Below are 23,211 nucleotides of genomic sequence, written 5' to 3'. Positions count from 1 at the left end.
GGGAAAGCAAGGGATGACCAGAGCCTCAGAAGTCACAACAAGGAAGAGCCAAGACATACCCTTAACTGCATGGCCAGAGACAAGTGGCTGTTTGAACAGTGCCCACTCTGAGGTGAAACAAGAGTTTAACTCCTTCAGCTGTCAACAGTACTAAAATTCAGCTCAGTTACAAACAGGATACAAATTCACTGGTAAAATCTGGGAGGAGCTCTCATCAGTCATTACCTGGCGTCTCAGTTTAATGAGACTGAAGTATTTTGCTAAGGAGGATGAGTTATGAGGAAGACCAAATTCCTCCCTCTAAGCAATTGTAAACCAAAATTAAGAGGCACCAACTGAGGAAGTATCGAGAAAGGAAAAATAAAAGCCCTCTAGTGAAAGATATATGTGCATTGGCAGAACAACAAAAGAACACAAAAACAACCAAACAATAATCCTGTACCCAAAAACCCCCTTCAAAACGGAAACAGTTCAGTACTTTCTGCCTTTTGGCGCAATTCCAACCAGGATCGGGAGGAGGCGCTGTTGGACCACTGGAGGAGCAGAGCCTGCAGTTGCTCGGTGTTGGCCAGCAGGGGGCGCTGTTGGGCTCTGGCGGTAGCCACGTGGGGCCCGGTACGTGGGAGAAGCCGAAAATGGAGATCTGCCCCCCCACCGAGAAGGGGAAGGGGAAAAGGGGAAAAAGGGGGTTCTTCCCACAAAACTCACGCAGGCTGTGGCCAGGATTTCCTGCCCTTCATCAGTGGGCACAAGCTGCTGCCAAACACGGGATCAGAGGAAGGAAAAGGCGACCTCCTCCCCAGAAAGTTCCACTGCAGATGGGTCAAGCCTCTCCGATGAAATCCGAGCAGATCTGGGCTGGGGGCAGAACAGGGCGCAGGAAAAAAGGAGGCAAGCGGAGGCCAGAAAACAGCCAGATGACCAGGCCGAAAAACAAAGCAAACCTCGGACCACTCCAACACACACCTTGCCTGAGTTAAGGTAAAAGTGAAGTGCCTCCCGTTTCCGAGGAGAGAAGAAAAAAAAACTCATCACCCTGCCCCACAGTCTTAGGAGGGCCATGAGCTTGGAATGCTGGCCTGTTAGTTAGTTCTTTTGTGTGTGTCAACCACCCCAGCCAAAAGAACCAACCTCCCTCTCCCTCGTTCAACATCCCTCTTTCATAAGGATGAAGTGGAAAGAAAAAAAAAATTCCACTTGGTTTTTCTAGAATAAGTAAATCTATGATACCAGGTTGTTCCCTTTTAGGTTTGCTTACTAAAAACAAAGGAAAAAAAAATCCATCCTGCACGAATTGTCACAAAGCAGAAACTTGATTCACACAGCCTACTTCGGAATAAATGCTCTAGAAAAGACTAAAACACAAGCTCAACAGCCACAAAAACTAGAGTTACCATTAAAAAAATAGCAGGTAATTATTCTATGTGAGTTTTGTGTCCTCCTTTAGAAGGGCTACTAAGAAACACAAATACAGATTTTTAGACACTGAACAACCTAGATTTTCTTGTATTTCATGGGAAAGTACACATACAATCTTATAGGTCATGTAAGAGAACAAATCTAGGGAGACGGGTATGCTAGTTTTGGTTGGGATAGAGTTAACCTTCTTCACAGTGGCTAGTATGGGGCTATGTTTTGGATTTGTGCTGAACACAGGGTTGATGTTTCTGTTATTGCTGAGCAGGGCTTACACAGAGCCAAGGCCTTTTCTGCTTTTCACACTGCCTCACTGGCAAGGAAGCTGGGGGTACGTGGGAGGCTGGGAGAACATACAGCTGGGACAGGTGACCCAAACTGACCAAAGGGATATTCCAGACCATTGACATCATGCACAGTATATAGAGTGTGGGGAAGAAGGAAGGTGGGGGGGAACATTTGGAGTGATGGCATTTGTCTTCCCAAATAACTGTTACACATGATGAGGCCCTGCTCTCCTGGAGATGGCTGAAACCCTGCCTGACGTGGGGAAGCAGTGGATTAATTCTTTGTTTTGATCTGCTTGCATGTGTGGCTTTTGCTTTCCCTATTAAACTGTCTTTATCTCAGGCCACAAGTTCTCCAGCTTATACCCTTCTGATTCTCCTCCTGATCCTGGTGCTGGGGGAGTGATGAGCAGCTGCATGGGGCTTCATTACCAACTGCAGTGAAACCAGGACAGCTGAGCAAATTGCAAAAACCCATTCCCATTAAAAACAGATTGCCAGTCTCAATGTACAGTTAAGAAAAAAAAAACAGAGGATGGCATTTGCCATATCTTTAAACTGAAACAGCATAAAATAGCCAAATGTTTTGTGTGAGTAGAAGTAATATACATGCAGGTCTTCAAGTTTTGCGTCCCTCTCACCTACAAATAGGCATTCATCCTATTACCCCCATCTCCCACTACTGATAAGCAACAAATATAATATTTGCGAAAGTTCCTAAAACAACCTGAAGCTCCTGGCTTGCAATATGCAAGGGAAGCATCCTTCTTGTGAACTATGTTCATTACCCATGAAAGTACAAAACAACATGCAGAGCAAAAGGAAAATTACCTGCAGATCCATGCTGCGAGAACTCGCAATCCAGTAATTGAAACCCAAAACAATGATGCACGCCACAAGTGCAGCCATGAGGAGCGGCGAAGACTTCATCCCTCGGCAGCTGCTTCCTAGACCTACCATTTCCAAGAAAAAAAAAAAAATCCAAAGAACCACAACAGTGTGGAAACCTGCAAATTAAAAATGACACATTATATTACATCCTCCACTACAGCCATTTTATATACACAAAAAAATTTTCTTAGCAATAATGCAATAGCTCTCAGCTGATGGGCATACACCCAGCAAGGGAGGTATACTATCTAAGTATTTCCATCTGAAAGACAAAGAAAGGCCATCACACACTATTAGCTTGTACATAAAGCTTCACATGGTCTTGACGGGAATGTCTTGAATACATCTAACAATAGAATGAAAATCTGCAATAAACAGAACAAAACAGCCTTTCTTTTATCATATATTCCACCCAAAAAGTTAATTAGACAACACTGGTTTACAGAGAGAGGACAGATTCCTTATTACCTAATTTAGAGAGAAAATCAACTTAGTTTTTCTGTTTGAGAAGTAATTTGCACTTTGCTTCCTAGAATTAGACAGTTTCAAGTTACTTCATCTGATAACACTATTTTAACTTCTTTGCTCCAAGCTTGTAAATAAATAAGTCAGATTGAACCAAATTATTTTAAGGATTATCTAAAAATAAAAATAAATAAAAATATTAGCAGACACAGCATTGATTTCAATGCTAAATTGTATTAAGTGTTCTCTGCTTTGATCCTCAGATGCTTGCTTTGCTTCTAACAGAAAATAAATAACCTTTCTGAAAATAAATAACCTGCTTTAATGAATGAGCAGAACCAGGGGTACTACTGGTTGCTATTGAGAATTATGTTATTCCTATGAAACAGCACACCTTAAAAGATAAGCAGGGGCAAAGGGCAATTGCAATTCTCTATATTCTAATAGGCCATACTCATTTTATTATGTGGTAAAACCTGGTCCTAATAAGCATAATGGCACCTAGATCAACGAATCCTAAAACTCCACCGGGAAACTCAGTCACAGCTTCTAGTAGATTGCTCCCTTGTAAACTGAGATTAACTTTTTTTCTTTCTGCATTCCTGCAGACAAAAGCCAGCAAAAATGAGCACAGAAGATCAGACAGACAGCAAATACAGATGCATCACGAGACACTAGTTAAATATAAAATGGGTACATCTATTACTAACATATTGTACAGTCTCTCAAGGCAATGCTCTTAAGCAAACCAACTTCTTCCCTACAGATGCAATGCACAGGTTTCAATTAAAAGTTATTAAATGGTAGCAACTCTCAAAGGATTTACATGTGGACATGCACTGTAAACACAGGGGAAGAATGTGATGACAGGAGTTAGCAGGTACCAGAAATGCTGATTTTACTGTATTTCCAGCATTTAAGTACTTCAACAGCTCACATATACCTAAGCGTGCACATGCATACCCTGCAAGATTGCCTCTTGCATTCAAGATATAATCTATTTTCTCTTCTTTTCTCGGCACGAAGTGCACAATACTGCCAGACTCAAAAGAGTTTCAAATCTATGTGTTCATTTGAAAAGTCTGTGAATTTGTATTTGGGGATGGAGAATACAGAGAGTTCTAAGAGTAAATTGCAGCTTCCTGAGAATGTTGTCTTTGTATACACACACGCGATCACACAAACACCCCACAAAACAATCCAAAAAAAGTATGCACAGCTGCAAAGGTCTGACACCCCAGACTTGAGTTTCTTGCCTAAGGAAACCTCAGCCAAGGAGGTAACAGACACATGCAGCACAGCTCCAGTGGACACCACAGGGCCACACAGAGATGAGGTAAGGTCAACACTAAAAAGCAAAGGCATGCGAAAGAACCATGTGGGGGTTTTTTTGTAAAGAAAAAAATACAGATGCAGCAGAGTAAAACAAACATGCAGAGATATGCACAAGTTTTCAACAGAAAGTCAAAAACTGCAGAAACACATACATCTTGCATGGACTATTCTCCTCCTGTGCCTTCCTAAGATGAGTGCCTGAGAAGTACAAAGCCATCTTGCCTTACACGGGATCTCTGAAAACCAAGAACCATAGATCTCCAGAGCAGAAAGAGAGGTGGACAAAGGGGATAATCAGCACCATCACATTAGCTAAGAACAAGAGAACTGATTTGCCTCTGCATAACCAGAATAAAATACTATATTTCAAAAAAGGTGTATCAGAACCTGTCATGAAATCATTTGTATCCTGTTCTTTGCTGTAAGAGTATTAGTTGGTATATTTGAGAACACAGAAAAATTACTAAACACAGCACTGCAAGACATAATACACCATTCCAGATATTCCTTGAATAACATAATTGGTATATTCCTTACTGCTGACAGAAATAGAGAAAGTAGTCCGCATTATCAGCAGTAACAACATGCACTGGAATTTATCTACTGGATAAATATATGGGACTAGTTGTTTACCTCAGAAATTTTCAGAGGTAAAGCAACTATACTGTTCAAAGGAAGAATGATTTGTTCACCATGCAGCTTAAGGCACAGGCACAAAACCACATTAAAGAAATGCCAATACACCTAGAGAGTACACAATTCTGGCAGCATCAGCACCTTTTCTGCTGCTTTCAGCTATTAAAAACAAACAGGCAAGAAAGTGCTGATTTCACTAAAGCATTTTTGACTTTGCTCTTTCTAGAAAATCCAGTGTTGTTTGTCTTTAAATAATTTATGCTAATTAGGAATACATTTTCATACTGAACAGAAGGAAAGGCAAAAGGAAGAGGAAAGAGATGAAACACACAGAAGGATCTTCCATTTGAATAGCAGACCCAAAACTTCACCTCAGTTGCAATACTGATATTCCTTCTATCATCAGCTTAAAATAAAAACTGTTTAACTTTCTGTCATGGATACCTGCACCCATGTATTTTGGAGAAGGGATAAGCAAATCAGCTCAGTAAGTACATTTACATGAAAATGCGTTTGCACATGCTGTTTTCCAGGAAACGTCTGGCGTGGCACAGTTATTTCAGTTGAAATTAAAATGAGTTTCTGATTTTATGGGTAAAAAAGTAATTTTACTGAACATGAAGGAATCCATCTTTCACCAATGTCCACAACAGATGAGTACATGCATAAAATTCCTGACTGCTGAACAGCAGATTTCATCCTGCTTTGCCAACATAGTGATGCTTCATCAAGAAGGAGATATTTTAGACTCTAAGATATTCAAGCAAATTAACACATAGCATACTTTTACTTCCCACACTAATACACTATCAGTCTGTGCAATTCCTTCGTTTACCGGACTCAGCTGAAGTACGATAGCTGATATTGAGCAGTCTTCCACTACAGATAAGTAACAACCTCGCTGAACAAGTCTCAAGACTAAGGCTTTAGAAGTAAAGACAAAGCAAAATGGTGCATTTCAGGCTCCAAGACGAAAAGCCAAGTCTCTGCTACAGGGTCCAGTTCTGTGTACTTCTGTAAGATCTGCCAAGCAACAACTGGAAAAGATGAAAAATTCAATAGGCACACAGCGAGCAGGGAAGCAAAAGGGGTCCTTTATCCCTTACCAGCGGACCTGCCTACCAATCTCCTCCTCCACCACCCAGTCATTTCATGGTACAAAGATGAGGAGAAAGAGAAGTCTGATTAGGAAAGATTCCAAGCATGGAGGGACATCTACAGAGCTTAAATGGACTATTAATTGACTGGACTGTCTGTTATACTCCAGTTTACTATTTGGTTTTATGTCAAGTTTAATGTACCCCCATATTATTCCCCTCTATCCCTCAGACTTTCCCGCCAAAAGTTGTTTACCACCTTGTTCTCCCCTGCTTTCCCGCTCCTCTGTCACTGATTGGTTGAGGTTTGCCGCAGTGCAGAGTGAGCTACCATTTGTCCCTTCCCCTGGATACCCAGAAGTTACACCCACGTTTCCCCTGTCTCCCAATCTCATCTTACCCTGAGTTGTCAGTCCCATGCTCCTCCCCAGTTCTGAATCCTCCCCTCAGACTCACCCTATTTAAGTCCCTGTGTTCTCTCAATAAATTGGCATTGCACCCAGACCCTCAGCTGCATCTGAACCCTTTGTGTAGTGCTGCGTCCCCTTTCCCTTTCTCCCCTCGGGCCGTGGCAGATGGCACCCAACGTGGGGCGCAGTTGAAGGGCTCTCACATTGAGAGAACTCCTGTGTCCTCACTTGGGCTTGGAGGTCATCAGGAGTGGTGATCATCCCACCAGTCCCCCCCAGCTGGACAGATGACTGTGGGCTCTGAAGTCGCACGGGTCAGAACACCGGAGAGGTGAGCAGCTGGGGACATACCTTATCCCACCCCAACACCCACACCCAAGAAAAACAAAAAAGGGAGGAATACCATCAAGGACTGTTGCAGAGATCCATATAACATCAAGATGGGACTCTCGCTGTCCACCTCCCAGAAACTGGTTTATAGGCGCCTCAAGGACTTTATTATAGAGCATGGTCACCCCCTAGATAAGAAATCTGCAAGAGCACTCACCAAGTGGCTGGACTGCAAAGGTCATAAGCTTGCAGACGACACCTCTGTAGATCAGTGGCAAGCCATCAGCTACAGCCTGTGGCGAGACAATGACGAGGGGACCGCACCGCAAAGGAGGCACTGATAGCATGGAGGCTTATTCTGATGGTGCTACAGCACCAAATGATGAGCATGAATAGCAGCCTCCCAGAGACATCTACCAGACCAAAAATGACACAAGATGGCAAGAGGGGAAGAAAGACATCACGGCGTGCGGAAAATGGCGTCGGGGAGGAGGGAGACAGAGAACACGAGGAGCGAAGGCGGGAAGGGGCGCCGCGGGAGTCATCAGCGCGGGAGAAGAGGGGGCGGGCCCCCTTGGTACCACCCTCCAGACCGCCTCTGCCTCCACCTGCGCGCATCAGGGACCCCTCCCCCTACACGCCCACATGCACGCCCTCTCCCTCCAGTTCCGCCTCGTCACTAGAGAGACCTTCCTCTAGGGACGGAAGGGTAGCGAGGGGCAGGGTCAGGGCGAAGGTCAAGGCCGGTTTCCGGCAACATGGCCGCACCCATAGGGCCCATACCACCGAGGCCTACCCTGCCTGCCGCTACCCAGACTTGGACACGAACCACTCGCAGTACTCCCCTGAGAGGCAGCCAAAACTGTCCAACATTTGGAGGGCCTTCAGGGAAGAGGCTGCACAAGCAAAAGATATAGACTTTTTAAAAGCTTTTCCCATATATCTGGAGGAGGTAGGGCTTCGGAGTGGAGGCCCATCTCCTACCCCATGCTCAAAGATATTAAGAAAGCCATAGTGGAGTATGGGCTAGGAGCACCGTTCACCATCGGCCTCCTGGAGTCATTTTTCTTAGCTTATACATTAATCCCATATGACATCAGAGCGGTAGTAGGTGGACTTTTTTCCACAGTTCAATCATCCGTTTTTGAAGCGGAATGGAAAAAATTGATTACTGCCTATGTAAATGAAAAGATGGAGAGGAGGGGTATCCCGGTAAAGCAAACCATAGACATGCTTTATGGTGAGGGAAATTACTCAAGCAGAGGTGATCAGGCCCAAACTGAACTCAAATTTTTAGATGTAACAAAAGAATTGGTATTAGAGGCAGTCAAGAGGGTGGCGGACGCCTATGTCCAGACACCCTCTTTCACATTAATTAATCAAGGCCCTAAAGAACCTTTCGTAGATTTTATTACAAGGTTAAAAGAGGCAATTAGCTGACAAGTACACCAAAAAAAAAGTCAAGAAATTTTATTTAATAAATTGGTTATAGAAAAGGCTAACGAGGACTGCCAAAAGGCACTAAAAATGTTAAAAGACCCTTCTCTGCTTGAGATGATAGATGCATGTAAGAATATTGGCTCAAACTCCCATAAGGCACGTCTATTGGCCGCTGCTTTTACTGGGTCCCAATCATATTTTAATTGCAGGCAGAAGGGACACTTTAAAAAACATTGTCCCAGATTGACACCAGAACCTAATCTTCCAAAATCTCTCTGCCGGAGGTGTGGGAAGGGTCGTCATTGGTTTTCCAGCTGTATATCGCTGACCAGTATCAATGGCAAGCCCCTTCCCCCCAGAAAATCCCCAGGGCTGAGGAGAAAGGTAACCTTTAGCTCCTTACCGGATCTTCGCCCGTGCTCTTGTGAGCATTCGGGAAACAGGGAGTAGAGCGCTCAGGGGGGCGCGTTGACACAAGTAACCCCTCACCTCCGTTCCATCCTGCGCCCAACACCGCGCCCAGCTACCCCGTAGTGAAGGGGCCTCCGGCAGACCCAGTCCCTATTAAAAATCAGTGTACCCCGCTAAAGTGGATCATTTTGTCAGTGACACACCCCTCTATACATCTAAGTTCTCACGAGCAGTTGGCCAGGGTTAGGCCATCTGCAAATGTGAATCCTGACAGGATGTACTTAATGATCTCTCATTTTTCGGCCGTGGCAAAGGGCATTGTTGTGGTCCCCACTCTCCTGACAGGGTTGACAAATAATAACATCGCTATTTGTCTAACTGTGCTTCTCCCACCCGTACAGCTGGAGGACCGCTTCCCTGTCGCAAAGATGATCTCTGCTGATGACCTTCTCTGTGTGGTGTCCCAGGACGAGGAGCAGAGGAATGACTCGCTGAAGGAAGTCCATTGGGCAACTTCAGTGAGGACCTCGCGACCTCTTTTAACACGTCTTGTTTATTTTTCTTCACCTGGGCACCCGCAGAAAGTTAAGGTGGAAGGATTGCTTGACACGGGAGCGGACATTACCATCTTAGCCTCCAGGGACTGGCCGTGCAGCTGGCCGGCCCAGTCTACGGACACAAAAGTCAGCGGTGTGGGAGGCTCACAGTACCCTGTCAGGAGTTGGGAGGTATTGACCGTGTATGGGCCGGAGGGCAGGCCAGCATCTCTACAACCATACGTTTTAAATATTCCAATAACACTATGGGGACGGGATGCCATGGAACAATGGCAATTAACATTGAGAACAGAAGAAAATTTTTAGGAGGGGTCACTGAGCATGTGCAGCTGCCCAAACTGAGTTGGAAGACCGAGACACCTGTTTGGGTAGATCAGTGGCCCCTACCTATAAGAAAGCTGCAAATTCTAAATGATCTTGTAAATCAGGAATTGGCTAAAGGACACTTGGAGTCTTCCACCAGTCCCTGGAACACTCCAGTGTTCATGATTCAAAAATCCTCAGGTTCCTGGAGATTTCTCCAAGACCTGCGCAAAGTAAATGAAGTCCTGGAACCAATGGGAGCCCTCCAGCAGGGAATGCCTTCTCCATCTATGCTCCCTGCTGAATGGCCCCTAGTGGTGATTGATATTAAGGACTGGTTTTTCCACATTTATTTAAATCCAGCTCATTCGGCTAAATTTGCGTTCAGTCCCGGCCATCAACGCTTGTGAAGCCCATCGCAGGTTCCAATGGAAGGTACTTCCCCAGGGGATGAAGAATTCTCCTACAGTATGCAAGATGTTTGTGGCAAAAGTGTTGGAGCCAATCAGGAAAAGATTCCCACAGTTAATCATCTTCCATTATATGGATGATGTATTGATCTGTGCCAAAACAAAATTGGCAGTTGAGCAAACTGCCAGTTGAGAAATTTCCAATTTCCCTTGGGCTGCGGCACAAGGCCACCGTAAGCCAGGGCAGCATCTAAAGACCAAGTGCAGCTGAAGTGGCCATTGAAAAGTAAAGACACCTTCTTGGAGATCTGAGTACTTGGAACTCTGAAGAAGAACAAAGCCTTAGAAAAAGTCCTTTGGAAAGGCAGGACCATAACCAGAGGGGGGGGAGAAAAAAAAACCGAAACAACAATGACCTGCGGGCTAACGGTGCTAATGCACAGCACAGAGGACACACAATCCCATCCCAACCAGACCAGGCCAGGATGGGGAAACCTCCTCTCATTAAGGGCCCCCCACATGGTGCTATCTAATGGTGCTATTCCCATCTTTTACAGGTTCCTCTCCAATTTCCCAGTGACATTCTGGAAGAAATTGCCTTTTTTCACAAATTGTCATAAAACTCCTATGTCTGACTGCTTGGATAAAAATATACTGTATTAACCAAGCAAGTTAATCAAAATCTCTTCCATTAACAACTTAGTTACACTGAGACACAGCTAAATCAGACTACAAGGTACTACAAACTGGGTTTTATTAAGGAAAAAAAAAATGAAATAAAACTGTAAAAATAAAAAATTCTTTAAAAAGTGAATTGGAGAGCAAACATTTGGCTGCCCAGTCTTCCAAAAAAAAAAGAGATGATGGTTTACGGGTGGGTGGAAACGGAATGGTGACAAAAATCAGCCAAAACCTTTTCACTTTAGTTTTATAAATGGTTAAAACACAGTAGTTATTATCCTCGGAAGAGAAATACAGTTGTTGGTTCTCAGTCACAATGGGATCTTACTCCCAAGTACCACTATTCACAGCCACATGGTGAGAACCAGTAACAGCTAGCAGCAACGTTTATGCTTTCAATGTTGCACACACTGTCACAAAACACAGCATATGGACCGTCTTACCATCCTCTACAGAAACACTGTTTTTCCAATGGAGATTCAAAGTTTGTGTACTGAAACACACAAACTTTGTGTACTCAAGCCTTTCACAGGGACTTACAAACTGCAGGGGAAAAAAAAAACACACCCTGAAACATTCAGTAACAGCCATTATTCAAACTCTCATACTTTGGATGACTGGCTCACTTTAAGGTGTCAACCACCAAGAAAAAAAAAAAGGAAAAAATTTAAACAAGGATGCCACAGAATTACTATTTTACTGTTTACCCAAATGATCAGTCACACTTCACAGGAACAGGAAAGGAAGGGCATTTTCACCACAACACTTACAGCAACTGCACTCTCATCCTGCTTAGGAATAACCATTTGATAATCAATTCAGATCTTATGTCTCCCTTTTCTAATGCGTTTTAAACTAGAAGTAACAGATCAGAAAACTATGAAAACACTAAAAAAGCACTATCCTTTCAAAGGGGGGTGACTCTTCTTTCAAATCTCTTCTTTCAAATGACTACTTTACAAGAAATTAATAACCAAACACCCTTAATGCCTTTTATCTGATTAAAGGGAGTTCTCAAACAGGTGTGTGGCAAAACAGATGCTAGAGGTTTAAGGTAGGTATCTATTCTAATGACAGAGATTAGGTAGCCAAAGATAACTCGACAAAATCTTCTAAAATACCCACACAAAGTTTCTGGACATGCTGCCTATGTGTACTTGTAAAAACCAGTACCACCACCTGAAAATATTGTGCATGAAAACAAAATTAGACAAGCAAATTTATACACCAGAACTATCTCAACAGTTAGTCAGACTGTTTAATTCTTTTTAGGAAAATATTTTGTTGCCAGTATTTTTTCCATACAACATGAACTATCTTGGGATCTTAGTATCACAATTAATAGGACAGCCACTTATCTTAAACAAAGATTAGGAAACCCACTCAATTGCTACCATTTCCCCACCACAGCAATACTACACATATGGTTTCACTGTAAAAAATTTAGATCTCCCCCAGGAGAAACAACTGATCAACATTACAAATAGTTCTTTAAGAGCAAAGTGCTGTTAAGATGTAAGGCTGTTCAAAAAGAATCAACTAAAGAGCAAGATTAATTAAAAACCTGATCAACTCCTCCCATCTTCAAGCTGACAAAGGATCAAATAAAGCAAAGTAAGGCAAACCTCCTGGGTGCAGAAGACAAACCAAATCTTCACTGTGTACCCTACAGTCAACCCAACATTTCTGAGGAGGTGATGGTAACACTTTTTCAAGCAAAAGCAGGAAGGCTTCTGGAGGCACGAACTTGCGAAAAGCTGTCAGTCCCCACAAGCAGGGGTAAGATCTCCACAGCTCTACCCGGGGGGGGAGAAAGCAGTGAGCAGGCTGCCGCAGGGCTACCTCGGCGGACAAGGGTGAACAGTCCCAGGTCACAGCCCTGGCTGCGAGAGACCGCAGGAAGTCCACTGAGTCCGACGCTCCCCGGGAAGGGCAGCCGGGAGATGATTATCGCACACCTGCATTCTTGCGCCCTTTCTGACATTGCTATTTCTACCTCCGCTGCCAGCATTCAGGGATGTTTCTGGCGCGAGACGCTTCTCGATACAGAAAAGGACTGAAGAGGGAAGGCTGGCTGAAGAAACAAGAAATGCAGTATAATTAAATGCTATCAGTGTCAGGTACGCACGCCAGCTAAGCCTCGGCAAGCTGGCCCAGCACCTCCGCAGGCAAAACCGGCGGCGAGAGGGAATTTCCCGCGGGACGGAGTCCCCCCGGACCGCCCCTCGCCGGCATCAGCGCCGGCGGCGCCCCCCGCACATCCCGCGAGGGAGCCACCGATCCCCCACCGGGGCAGAGCCGCGGCCCGAGGACCCTCACAACCCGCCGCCGCCTGGCCCGGCCGCCTCACCTCTCCGTGCAGCCGAGCAGAAGGGCAACACCAGCGCTGCACCTCCCGCGGCCCCCAGCAAGTAAGGACGGCGGCTGGCGAGAGGGTAGGAAGGGCAGGAAGGGCGGGGCGCGGAGCAACAGCGGCGGCCGCAGGGGCAGCCCCCGCCCAGCCCCTCCCCGTCCGGCGGAGCCCCCGCCCAAGGGGTTCCCCGGGCTGCGCGGAGCTGCCTGTGCGCGTCGCCCACCCGCGGTAGAGCGGGTTCTGCCCTGCCCTGCCCGCCCGAGCGGCTCGGGCAGAGCCCTTCAGCAGCGCTCCAGCTGAGCTCCACATTTGTACGCCTGACCACAGGCGCTTGAGTTTCTGGAAAGCGACGCGTAGGAGAAGCTGAACGTCCGAAGTCAGAGACGGATGTTGCTAGCCCTATGATTCTCATCTTGAGAGGCAGCCAAAGAACATCTGTCGCTGCACTAGTTGGAATGGCCTACTCCCCGGGAGGAAGCAATGGCATAAGCATTGCCACTTTGAACCTCACCCCTCCAGTCCTTCAATTTAAGGCCCACCTCACCAAATTAGCCAGTCTGCTGCCAAAGATTTTCTTGCGTTTTTTACACAGGTGGATCTCATCCTTCCCTGACAGGCTACAATCATTAAAGTACAACCTATTGCCACCAAAGCCAAAACTGTCTCGATGGCACCACCCAGGAAGCCAAACATCAATTTGCGCTATGTGTCTGGTTTGGCTTCTGCAGTTACAAGATCACCCTCTGGATACTTCTAGTGAAAGTAGTATCAGAAGATCGTTATCAGACAGCAGAGGCATAAAAATTCAAACTATTCAAGAAAGGCATTAAACATGCATTGGTGAGAGTAAGGTCAACTGCTTTACTACACTATTACTTCTAAAGATCCCAAGCAATTGCAGTCTTACTTCCCACAGCACACAATGAAATTCAATGTTTAAAACATTCCTTTTTTTCCCATGTACCAGTAACTTACATTGCCAGACATCTCTGTCTACTCTGGAGAAGTCTTACCCATGCGATATCATGCATTGTAGAGTTTGAGGATCCTACCTTTGAAGATGTGACTCTCTTGAACATCTGACCTAAGTGGATGAAATGAAGTTTTTTACTGTTGTAGTCTAAGCATCTGTAACACCCATGTCCCGAGGCTTCAAGCTTTACTGGGGGTATTACTTATATTTAAGAGTCCAAAAGTTCCCACCAAACTTTTGCAAAGCCTTTTAGTTCTTTCATACCTTATGAAGTTCTTTCATACCGTACTTCTCTTATGAAGTCACATAAAGAGAACACACTACATGCATTTTCCAAGAGATTTTTTTTTAATTTCGTGGGAAAATAAACATTCTGAGAAAAGTTTTACAAGGATAACATACCACCAAGGCAAAGGCACTCCACAATAACACAGCACAAAGCACCCAGTACTCACCTTAGTAAAATACAACCCATTAGCTTTAAGTTACCCAAAGGAGATTAAGAAAGAGTAAAGAAAGCAAGAGAAATTAAAAGAGTAAAGAAAGAAGGAAGAAGATATTAGAATAACAGAATTAAATAGCTACCAGCAAAAAATCCTATGGAAGTCCAAGGCTTCCATGACAATAGTAGATCCACAAAGAACTGCAAGATGAAGCCCATGTGCTGGTGTATTTATGTGGTCTGGCTACTGTGGCCACCCCTCCCAGGAGGGTCTTCTGGCTCACTGCCCACTCAGTGCCCTACAGGCCAGTCAGAGGGTCCAGGGACGTGGTGTGGGTAGGCTACCAGGCAGGCCTTTTGACTGACAGCTCTGCCATGTGCATTCCGTGGGCCCAGGGCTGCCACATGGCTCCTGTGAGACTGCAGGCCTGGCCCTCCCTGCGGGGACCAACAGCTTCTTCACACCACCAAACAAAATTGAGTTGGCTCTGACCCATATAAAAGTACTAATAATAACTGGTCCAGTGTCTCACAGCATTGAAAAGGCTTATAAAATTACAAAAAAGAATTATCATGAAAGCACAACAAAGTATCTTATTTATTTATTTGCTCATTTGTTTGTTTGTTTAATTAAGTAAGAGCTAAACACCAAAACCAGAGAGGACTGAGTTGCTGAAGACAACCACTGGAAGATGGATGATCTCCTCTGCCTCCTGCTCTCAAGGAAGAACATCTTAAATCCATGTTACATGCTTCAGAAGTGCTGAGCATATTACAGGATATGAAAGAGCACATTAGCAACACCTTTCTCAATAGCAGACAAAAAGTAATATGAATGATTTATTTTCTTCTGCACAATACATGTGCATATATTATTTTTAGTAAGTGCATAGTGATTTATATGCACATTCAGGATCTGATCTTTCACCAAAAAAACCAAACAGGCTATCCACCTACTGGATGTCAAACTGTAGCCTCCATTTTGCAGGATATACAGCCTAGTGATCATTTGGCCTTGAAAATATATATCAAAAAAATCTTCAAATAAAATGAGTGCAGGCTGAAACACTGAATAAAAACTAACCCTTTTACAAACTAATGAATCTACGTAAGCTTTGACATTCTCTTATGAAGTGAGAAAACTCTAGCATATATACTGCAAAAATTGACGTCGCTATTCACTACTTAGGTCAAGCCGCATGCCTAGTGTTATGCAAGTTTTAGTGCTCTTACTCTTTAGAACAGGATTTAGGTACAGTGCTTTATTTTGAGCTAGAATTCCATTGCTAGTTGGAAATTGAAGTAATTATGTGCTTATTTAGAATTGGTGATATTTTCTACTTCCATTTAGAAAGAAAACCTGAGACTTTTATCTGGATTTCAACTCACCTCTACATTTGCAGAGATAGAAACCATCTATTTAGGTAATAATTTGATCAAGGTAAATCACACCACCACATTTACAAACAAAACAAGCAATGAAGGAAGCAGGGAACAGTTCGTTTGCCTCTACAACAATATTCAGAGGATCTATCAGGTGAAATCCGACTGCAGTCTTGCATTACAGAAGCACAGACAATGATACGAAGCTTTCTTTTCCTTTCCCTGCTTTTGTATAGTCTCTCTGAGTAACTCTGGATACTGTCCCTGGGCATAACTTCTGTAAATGGTGTCATTCTGGCTTCTTCAACTCTACAGAAGTTGCTTCAAATTGTCAGCTGAATTGTTTAAATTGCACTGCCTCATTTAGAGAAAATGTCCAATGTGCTCTAATATGAGAACACACAGCTTCATGGGAAATCCAGACTAGCTGTAAGAATTACAGTTGGACGGGCTGGTCTTGATAGGACAAAGTTAACATCTACTGTAAAGGCAGTAAAATGCCAGCTTAGAAAAGAATATGTTGACTTGGAGAGCTGGATATCCCTGTCCATGATCCTTGCCAGATTAACTGTAAGCTCACTGCTTGACTTCTTCATGTTACACCTGTGGTTTTGGTATTTTGGCAGCTACCCTGTCCTACTCTGGGAAATAGGTTTTTAATTCATAGGATGCCTCTAAAGGTTGCTTTAGAAGGTCTATGGATTGCTGTTACTCTTCTGTGTTGGTTGATGCCATTTTCTTGGGAAAAGTATTACCTGCAGTCAATGGCTGTATTCACTCTTGATGTTTCAACTTGGATGCCTATGGAGCCAGAATTAAGTAATTATTTTCTCTTACAAAATGATACATAAAAGATTGAGACCCTTATTTTCAACCTTTTTTAGCTTCCATATGTGTGAGCCAGTAAGATGAATGGAACCCATTATTTTTTGTGGGTGTTATATAGATGGACACCTTTCTGTAATATCAGTTGCACATGCAATGAAGGATGGCAGATTCACAAGCATTTGATACAATCTTGTGCATATGTATGCAGTCACATGCACAGGTCACAGGCTGAACCTGGTTTTCCTAGAACATAGACTGATATTTGGAAAGCTTATGTCTATTTGACTGAAATTCTGACAGAGAACGATCTAGCTTGACCTCTCTTGTGCAATTACAGTACAAATCAGTTTTCCCTGTTTCCCAGTAAGTCAGAATAATAATGCTGTTTTCACCTAGTGCACTGAGAGGCTTAATTTACTGGGGAGAGCACATGGCTAGCCCAATATAAATACATAAAACAGGATTTAAAATGTTCAAAAGCTGCTCCAGGCCTTGAATGTCTAACCAGGAAACAATGGTCTCAATTCATAGTTTTTAGAAAAACTGTCAGTGGCACAAAAATTGCAATTCTACAGGGAAGGGCATGGTAGCTAAGTACAGTTTTGGCTAACGTCTCACTTAGCTTAAAGATAGGTAGAACATATAAGGATCATTTTATCACTTCTTGGTGCCAGGGCTCACACTAGGTAACAGGTTATGGTAATGTATGATAGACTGTCTGTGAAATTGGCTGGCTCTTGAGAGCCACAGTATTTTAGCTCCAGTGGTGCACCTTGGTACACCAAGAGCTCTGGTGTCTATAAAGCACAGGCTGATTTACACCTCTTAACATGGACTCTGCACTACTTTGTACACAATACATGTACTACATATGCAGGTACAGGGCAAAAAAGGAAACAATTATAAGGTCACATGGGAAATGCTAGAAGTATTTTGGAAATGCAGATGGGAAACGGAGGGATATCTAGCAAGGCAGTCTACCTATATAGAGGTAGTAAAGCAAAGGAAGAAGTATTTTCTCTTGAATTTACAGCGGTTCAAGGCATAAGGTTCATACAGTGGTGTTTGTTTATGTGAAGGTAATGCTGTGTTTTCTGGGACTGGTGTCTGAGAGGCACAAGGCCTGTGTGTGAATCAGATTTGGGTCACAACAGGGAGCTAATAGAGAGTGACGGTCTTACCAATTATTTAGCATCAAGACAAAGCAAAGTATTTCCACTGGGGCTGTTAGCTAATTGTCCACACCTGGGCTGAGACTGCTGCCAGCATTAACTCAGTGCTATGAGTCAAATCTCCTTCTGTCAGCAGTTCAAAGATGGCATGTACAGGATGCCACTGTAATTGAGAAAATGATGTTTCTACACTTCCAACGTAACAGCAGGAAAAAAAATGCACCACCTCTGAAACACGTCACATCTATGAGCACTGAAGGAGAAAATGAGGCTGCACACATGGAGTTTGATTTCGGGACTTGTCCACCAACACTTTTCAGCGTTCCCCTTTTATTCATATTCTCTTGTGAACAGCACTTGGTGTTTTTCTTTTAGTTAACTGGAATTTCCAGGATTGTCCCAAACCAATGCCCTGATCCCACACGTTGCACTAGCATCATGTGGTGGCTGTGTTCAGCCACCAGAGAAAAATACATGCTTATCATGTAGGCTGTTTAAGGTGGTTTTCCACTTTGAAAAATAACATTCTCTCTCTCGAAGCACTTAGCTAAGGTCACTCCTCCCTTTTGATTCTGATTAACTAAAGTCAGGTGCAGAGTAACTCATCTTGTTCCCAGACACATCAACAGCATTTACAGCTTTTGCACCCTAAAAATACAGGTACCACAGCATATTCTGAAGGTTCAGATTAAACACAGCCTCTGTGCCAGTATTTTGCATCTGCAAACCTGAAAAAATTCTGACTGTACAGCAGGCACATTAAAAAAAAATTAATTTTGCATCACTATTATTTGAAGAGACAGAAATAATTAACAAATAAAAATACAGTATGGAGATAGCCACCAGATGGTAGCAAACACATAGTATGGGTATCTGTTGAATTTTCTCAATTATACTGGATTTCTTGAAACCATGAACACTCATGCGCGTGTTTAAACATGTGAGCTCAACAGGCTGATCTGCAAAAAAGCTACATAAATTGTGGACAACTGCTCAGAATTTTCTACATCAAAAAAACACCAATGAGTTACATTCTTAATGATCACTTTGCTACTGTTAGCAGAACACATCCTCCATGTTCCTTCTGACAAACAGGTGAGACAAAATTAGGATGATTGCAAAATTGAGCAACATGAGTGACAGCAGTCTTCAGACAACTGGTTGTTGCATTGTCAAATTTTATCCTCAGTTTAAAGTCAAGAAGAATCTGGTGCTTATTAAACTCTGCTGCTTGACAGCTTCTGCATAAATGCTATAGAATTTAATGATATACCGTGGAAGAACCTTTTTCAGGCTATTCATCTATTATTCTATGTTAATACCATCTGTTAATCAAAGCAACAGTGGGGTCTAGACTGTTCTAGGCAAACATGAAAATCTGCCCTTTCTCACAGATCAATAAATACTAAACTCCTAATCAAACATTACAGTGCATTATATTTATGCTGACCCTGATTCACACAGCTACAGGGACTGTACCATACTTCTGTGGTCACAGATTCCCCGGACATTAGAACAGCATAACATTTAGGAAACAAGGCTGAGTGTGTAAGTAGGGGAGAGTGCATGAGGCCTTCTGGGAGCTTCCTTTGCGCTTTGTTTCTGGGTGAAGTCCAAAGCTTACATCTGCTAAGGTTATCACCACCAGCCGGGAAAACAAACAAACAAGCAAATGAAACAAAACAACACAAAACAAAACAAAATTAAACAAAACCCCAAACCAACAAACAAAAGCCAAAACAAACAAAAAGACACCTAACCCAAAAGCCAGCACTTGAATCCTACGCCATCACCACCACAAGAATTACTGCTATTTTGTTTCTAGAACTTTCTGGCTTAGGAGTTGAGACATTGACAGGAAAGAAGGTGATGGATTTTGAAGAACTCACAAGGTATTTTCACCTCTGCTCAAAGGATGTCAGTGTTGCTTTGCTTTTTGAGTGACTCATGCCTCTCAAAGACTAACATTTTTTTATCCTGAGATATAATTTTGAATCCTTTTCTTTTAAAGTATGCAAAATACAGACTTTAAGAGTCTATATGTATGGGCAAATTGGTGCAAATTGGCTGTCTCAAAGTTCTTTTTGATCCTCATGCTCCTTTGGATCTCATCTGTACCTCTTCCCTTAATACTATATTGGCAGCCAGCAGAGCTGGCTCCATTACAAGATCCCATCAAAGTTTCTACATGAAATAATGCTCTGCCTAGATTTCTTTGTTGTTTTCTGAACAGGGATTCATAGTAGTGGAAAATGGAAAGGTGTGGACTTTACAACAGATAATCCATTGCTCCTGCTTCTACCACCTTCCTTGTGATGACAGAAGTTAATGCATATCTGCACCTGTCCACTTCACCAGTGACTTCAGTTTTCCTTGAGAAGAGGTACTATTTAATATTATGTTCTATCATGTCTCTAGAAGATTAAATTATTTCATGGGGACTAATGATATAGACAGTAGCAGTGGTGGAAAGTATAATGCTAGCAGTGCTAATCTTATCATTGAATTTGTATAGAAAACAGATGGCAAAAGACTATCGGAACAGCAGTGATAAATATTTCATACGTGGCACAGTGATGTGATCCTGCTGCTGTATCGTGGAAGAGGAACCTGTGCAACAGTTGAAACACATCTATGTGTAGGGGCTGTGCTATCTTTTGCTTGCTTATGGCACACTAAGGCTACTTTGTGAAGTAAATTCATGCTCTTCTGCGCAGCCATAGACTGCCTTAGGTCCAACAATAAATTGCACACAAGCACCTTTCATGAGCTGGCAGCCCTGCAGCACAGAAAAACACAGCTGGCCCAGTATAGACCAGATCTGCATGTCACCCACTGAACTACCCTGAATAGCTCTTTGTGGCCACCACTTTTAGCAGTGCAGTCAGACCTGGTCCTGATCCAACATCCATAGGCCTTTATAGACTTGAAGGCTCTAAAAGTAATGTGTTTGAAATAATATACTCCAAACAACAATGTGACAACCCACTGTAGCTTGGCTCAGTACAGACCGTCTCTCTTGTTGCCCAAGAGCTGCAAGCAGGGACTAATTGCGTACAGCGTTTCTCTTCCCTGATTGTTGGAATATGATTTTTAAGACCCTGGGATCAGCTGCATGTGCAAGAAATTACAGGCCTCAGAACCATTTTCCAAGCTGTTACTGCCAACAGAATTTTGCCTGCCCCAGAATACTCCAGGACATAGGGAGAGCACAAAAACCTTCTCACTTTTTTTTTCCCCAATGGCTGCTCAGCAGCACTCTAAGTCTGCAGACCTACTGTTGGTCATGATCTGCGTGCCACTCACCCTGCTAATATTACTCTGCCATCTCACAAAGAAGGAAATTTTCAAAATTTTCCTAATAACAAAACCACCTTGACAGGGGAAAAAAAGTCCCCCAGAGAAAACAAGGATTTCCTAGCTAGACCCATAATACTTTTCTATGTCAGCTTTCTGAGTCATTGCCGTTTCAGGAGGGAAAGAGGATCCAGGCTGTCTTGAGGTGTCTTCATTCTAATTTAGTCTTTCAACTTCTCTATACAGAAGGCAACCCAAAAAGCAGGGCCTAGAAGTTGTGGTTTTGCAAATCTCAGTGCATCTTCTGCAATTCGTGCCACATCTCCAACTCTTGACATGCTTCACACTTTTTTTCAAAAGCCTGCAACTTCTGAGTTTTTTCTCTGCAGTAACTGAAGAAACCATAGTCAGGGTCTTGCACCTGCATCACAAAGAATTTATAATTGTGAATTCTGATAACATCTCTTGAATCTGGATCCCTTTCCCCACCCACGGCGTGGGTCTTGAAGGATGGGGAAAGGGAACTCCAGCGTCAGGGGTTTCTTCAGGCCCTGAGCCTGGAGGGGAGAGGTGCCCTCCCCTCCCCCCACGCACGTGGTTCCATGGCCGGCAGGGAGACAGCACACCGGGCGTGGAGAGGAGGCAAGAGGGAGTTTATTGTTGGGGATGTCACATTTATACGGTTTAGGAGGATTTACAGACTAACCAATTAGAGGTCTCAAGGGGCTCACAGGAACACCCAATCACAGGAAAGGGTTAACAAGGACCAACGAGAAACACCTCAGGACACCTTCTCAGGACATTACCATGGGGGGTCTTGGGAAAAAGAAAGGTTTGGGAAGGGAAGGTAAGGTTTGGGAAGGGAAGGTTTGGGAAGGTTTGGGAAGGGAAGGTTTGGGAAAGGAAGGTTTGGGAAGGTTTGGGAAGGGAAGGGAAGGGAAGGGAAGGGAATGGGAAGGTTTGGGAAGGGAAGGTTTGGGAAGGCTTGGGAAGGGAAGGGTGGGAAGGTTTGGGAAGGAAGGGGTGGGAAGGTAAGGTTTGGGAAGGTTTGGGAAGGGGAAGGGGAGGGAAGAAGAAGGGAAGGGAAGGGAGGGGAGGGGAAGGGTGAGAGAGGGGAGGGGAAGGGTGAGAGAGGGGAAGAGAGGGGAGGAGGAAGGAAGGAAGGAAAGAAAGGAATGAATGGGAAGAAAGGAAAGAAAGGAAGAATGGAAGAAAGAAAGAAAGATGTGAAGAAAGAGGGAAAGAAAGAAAGAAAGAAAAAAGAAAGAGAGAAAGAAACAAAGAAAGAAAGAAAAAGAAAGAAGGAGTAGGCCTAGTCCTGCTTTCATGGAGGTGAATAGAGAGATTTTTACTGATTACAAGGTCAAGGGGAAAAATAATTCACATACCATCACTATTTGACACTCATATTGCCAGTGTCAGTCACTAAGCCAAAACCATCTTGATGTCAACACTTAACAACTGCACACTCTTACAAGTATCAGTTGCTGGAAAGATAATAGGAAGACAGCCTTGAACTGACACTGCCTATGTTGCATCATTTTAAGCAAAAAACAGATCTTATTTCAGTCTGTTTCATTCTGTCCCCATGTTAAAGCCTCCTTTGTCTTTGGGGTGTGGATTTTGCACTGTTGGCCTCTGAGGAATATCTTGGCAGAGACACTATGAGAATCAATTGAAACTGTCTGCCTGAATAGTTGTCAGCTTCTTAAGTGGCATAAGGAAGACTGTGGTGTGGTAGTTTTCAGGTACAGACTCACCTACCCAAAAGTATTGTAACAGCAGAAAACAATTAGCCTCCACCAAACTGTTCCTGGAAGATTTGATATTATATCCGAGAATGCAAAAGTTAAACAATTGCTTTAATTTTTCCCAAGTTATGCAGGAAGGCCACTCAGACCCACAGTGTTTCACTGAGACGTGCATGCACACATGCACACACCCCCCCACACACACCCAGGGTAATACACAAAAAATCGATACTAAGCTGCCCTAGCTAGAACAGCTGGGATCAGCTCATCACTGTGTGGGTGTAACCCAAAACTGTATATTCTATACCCTGCCATGCCATTTCCCAGAAACTGTTAACAATAA

At 43.5% G+C, this 23,211-nt stretch overlaps 1 protein-coding gene across 4 annotated transcripts in view; it reads right to left on the bottom strand.

The window, feature by feature from the left end:
- Positions 1-13,130, bottom strand: part of GOLM1 (golgi membrane protein 1) — a 41,199-nt gene extending 28,069 nt beyond the window's left edge. Inside the window, exons 1-3 of one of the 4 annotated variants that reach the window (XM_039380269.1) lie at positions 7,085-7,545; positions 5,866-6,067; positions 2,535-2,710 (exon numbers count right to left, since the gene is read on the bottom strand). In XM_039380269.1, coding sequence (XP_039236203.1) covers positions 2,535-2,663 — 129 coding nt within the window. In that variant the 5' untranslated portion in view covers positions 2,664-2,710; positions 5,866-6,067; positions 7,085-7,545. Of the gene's footprint in view, positions 1-2,534; positions 6,068-7,084; positions 7,547-13,019 lie in introns of those variants that run through there. The other 3 variants (XM_039380270.1, XM_027731851.2, XM_039380268.1) reach the window with 3 other exon arrangements.
- Positions 13,131-23,211: the final 10,081 nt, after the last annotated feature.

The sequence above is a fragment of the Pipra filicauda genome, unplaced genomic scaffold (genome assembly GCF_003945595.2).
Source record: "Pipra filicauda isolate LSUMZ 115617 unplaced genomic scaffold, ASM394559v2 scaffold191_size1418713_pilon, whole genome shotgun sequence".
Classification (NCBI taxonomy): Eukaryota; Metazoa; Chordata; class Aves; order Passeriformes; family Pipridae; genus Pipra; species Pipra filicauda.
The sequence above is the reverse complement of the archived record's forward strand: the minus strand, read 5'-3'. Positions and strand labels throughout refer to the sequence as shown.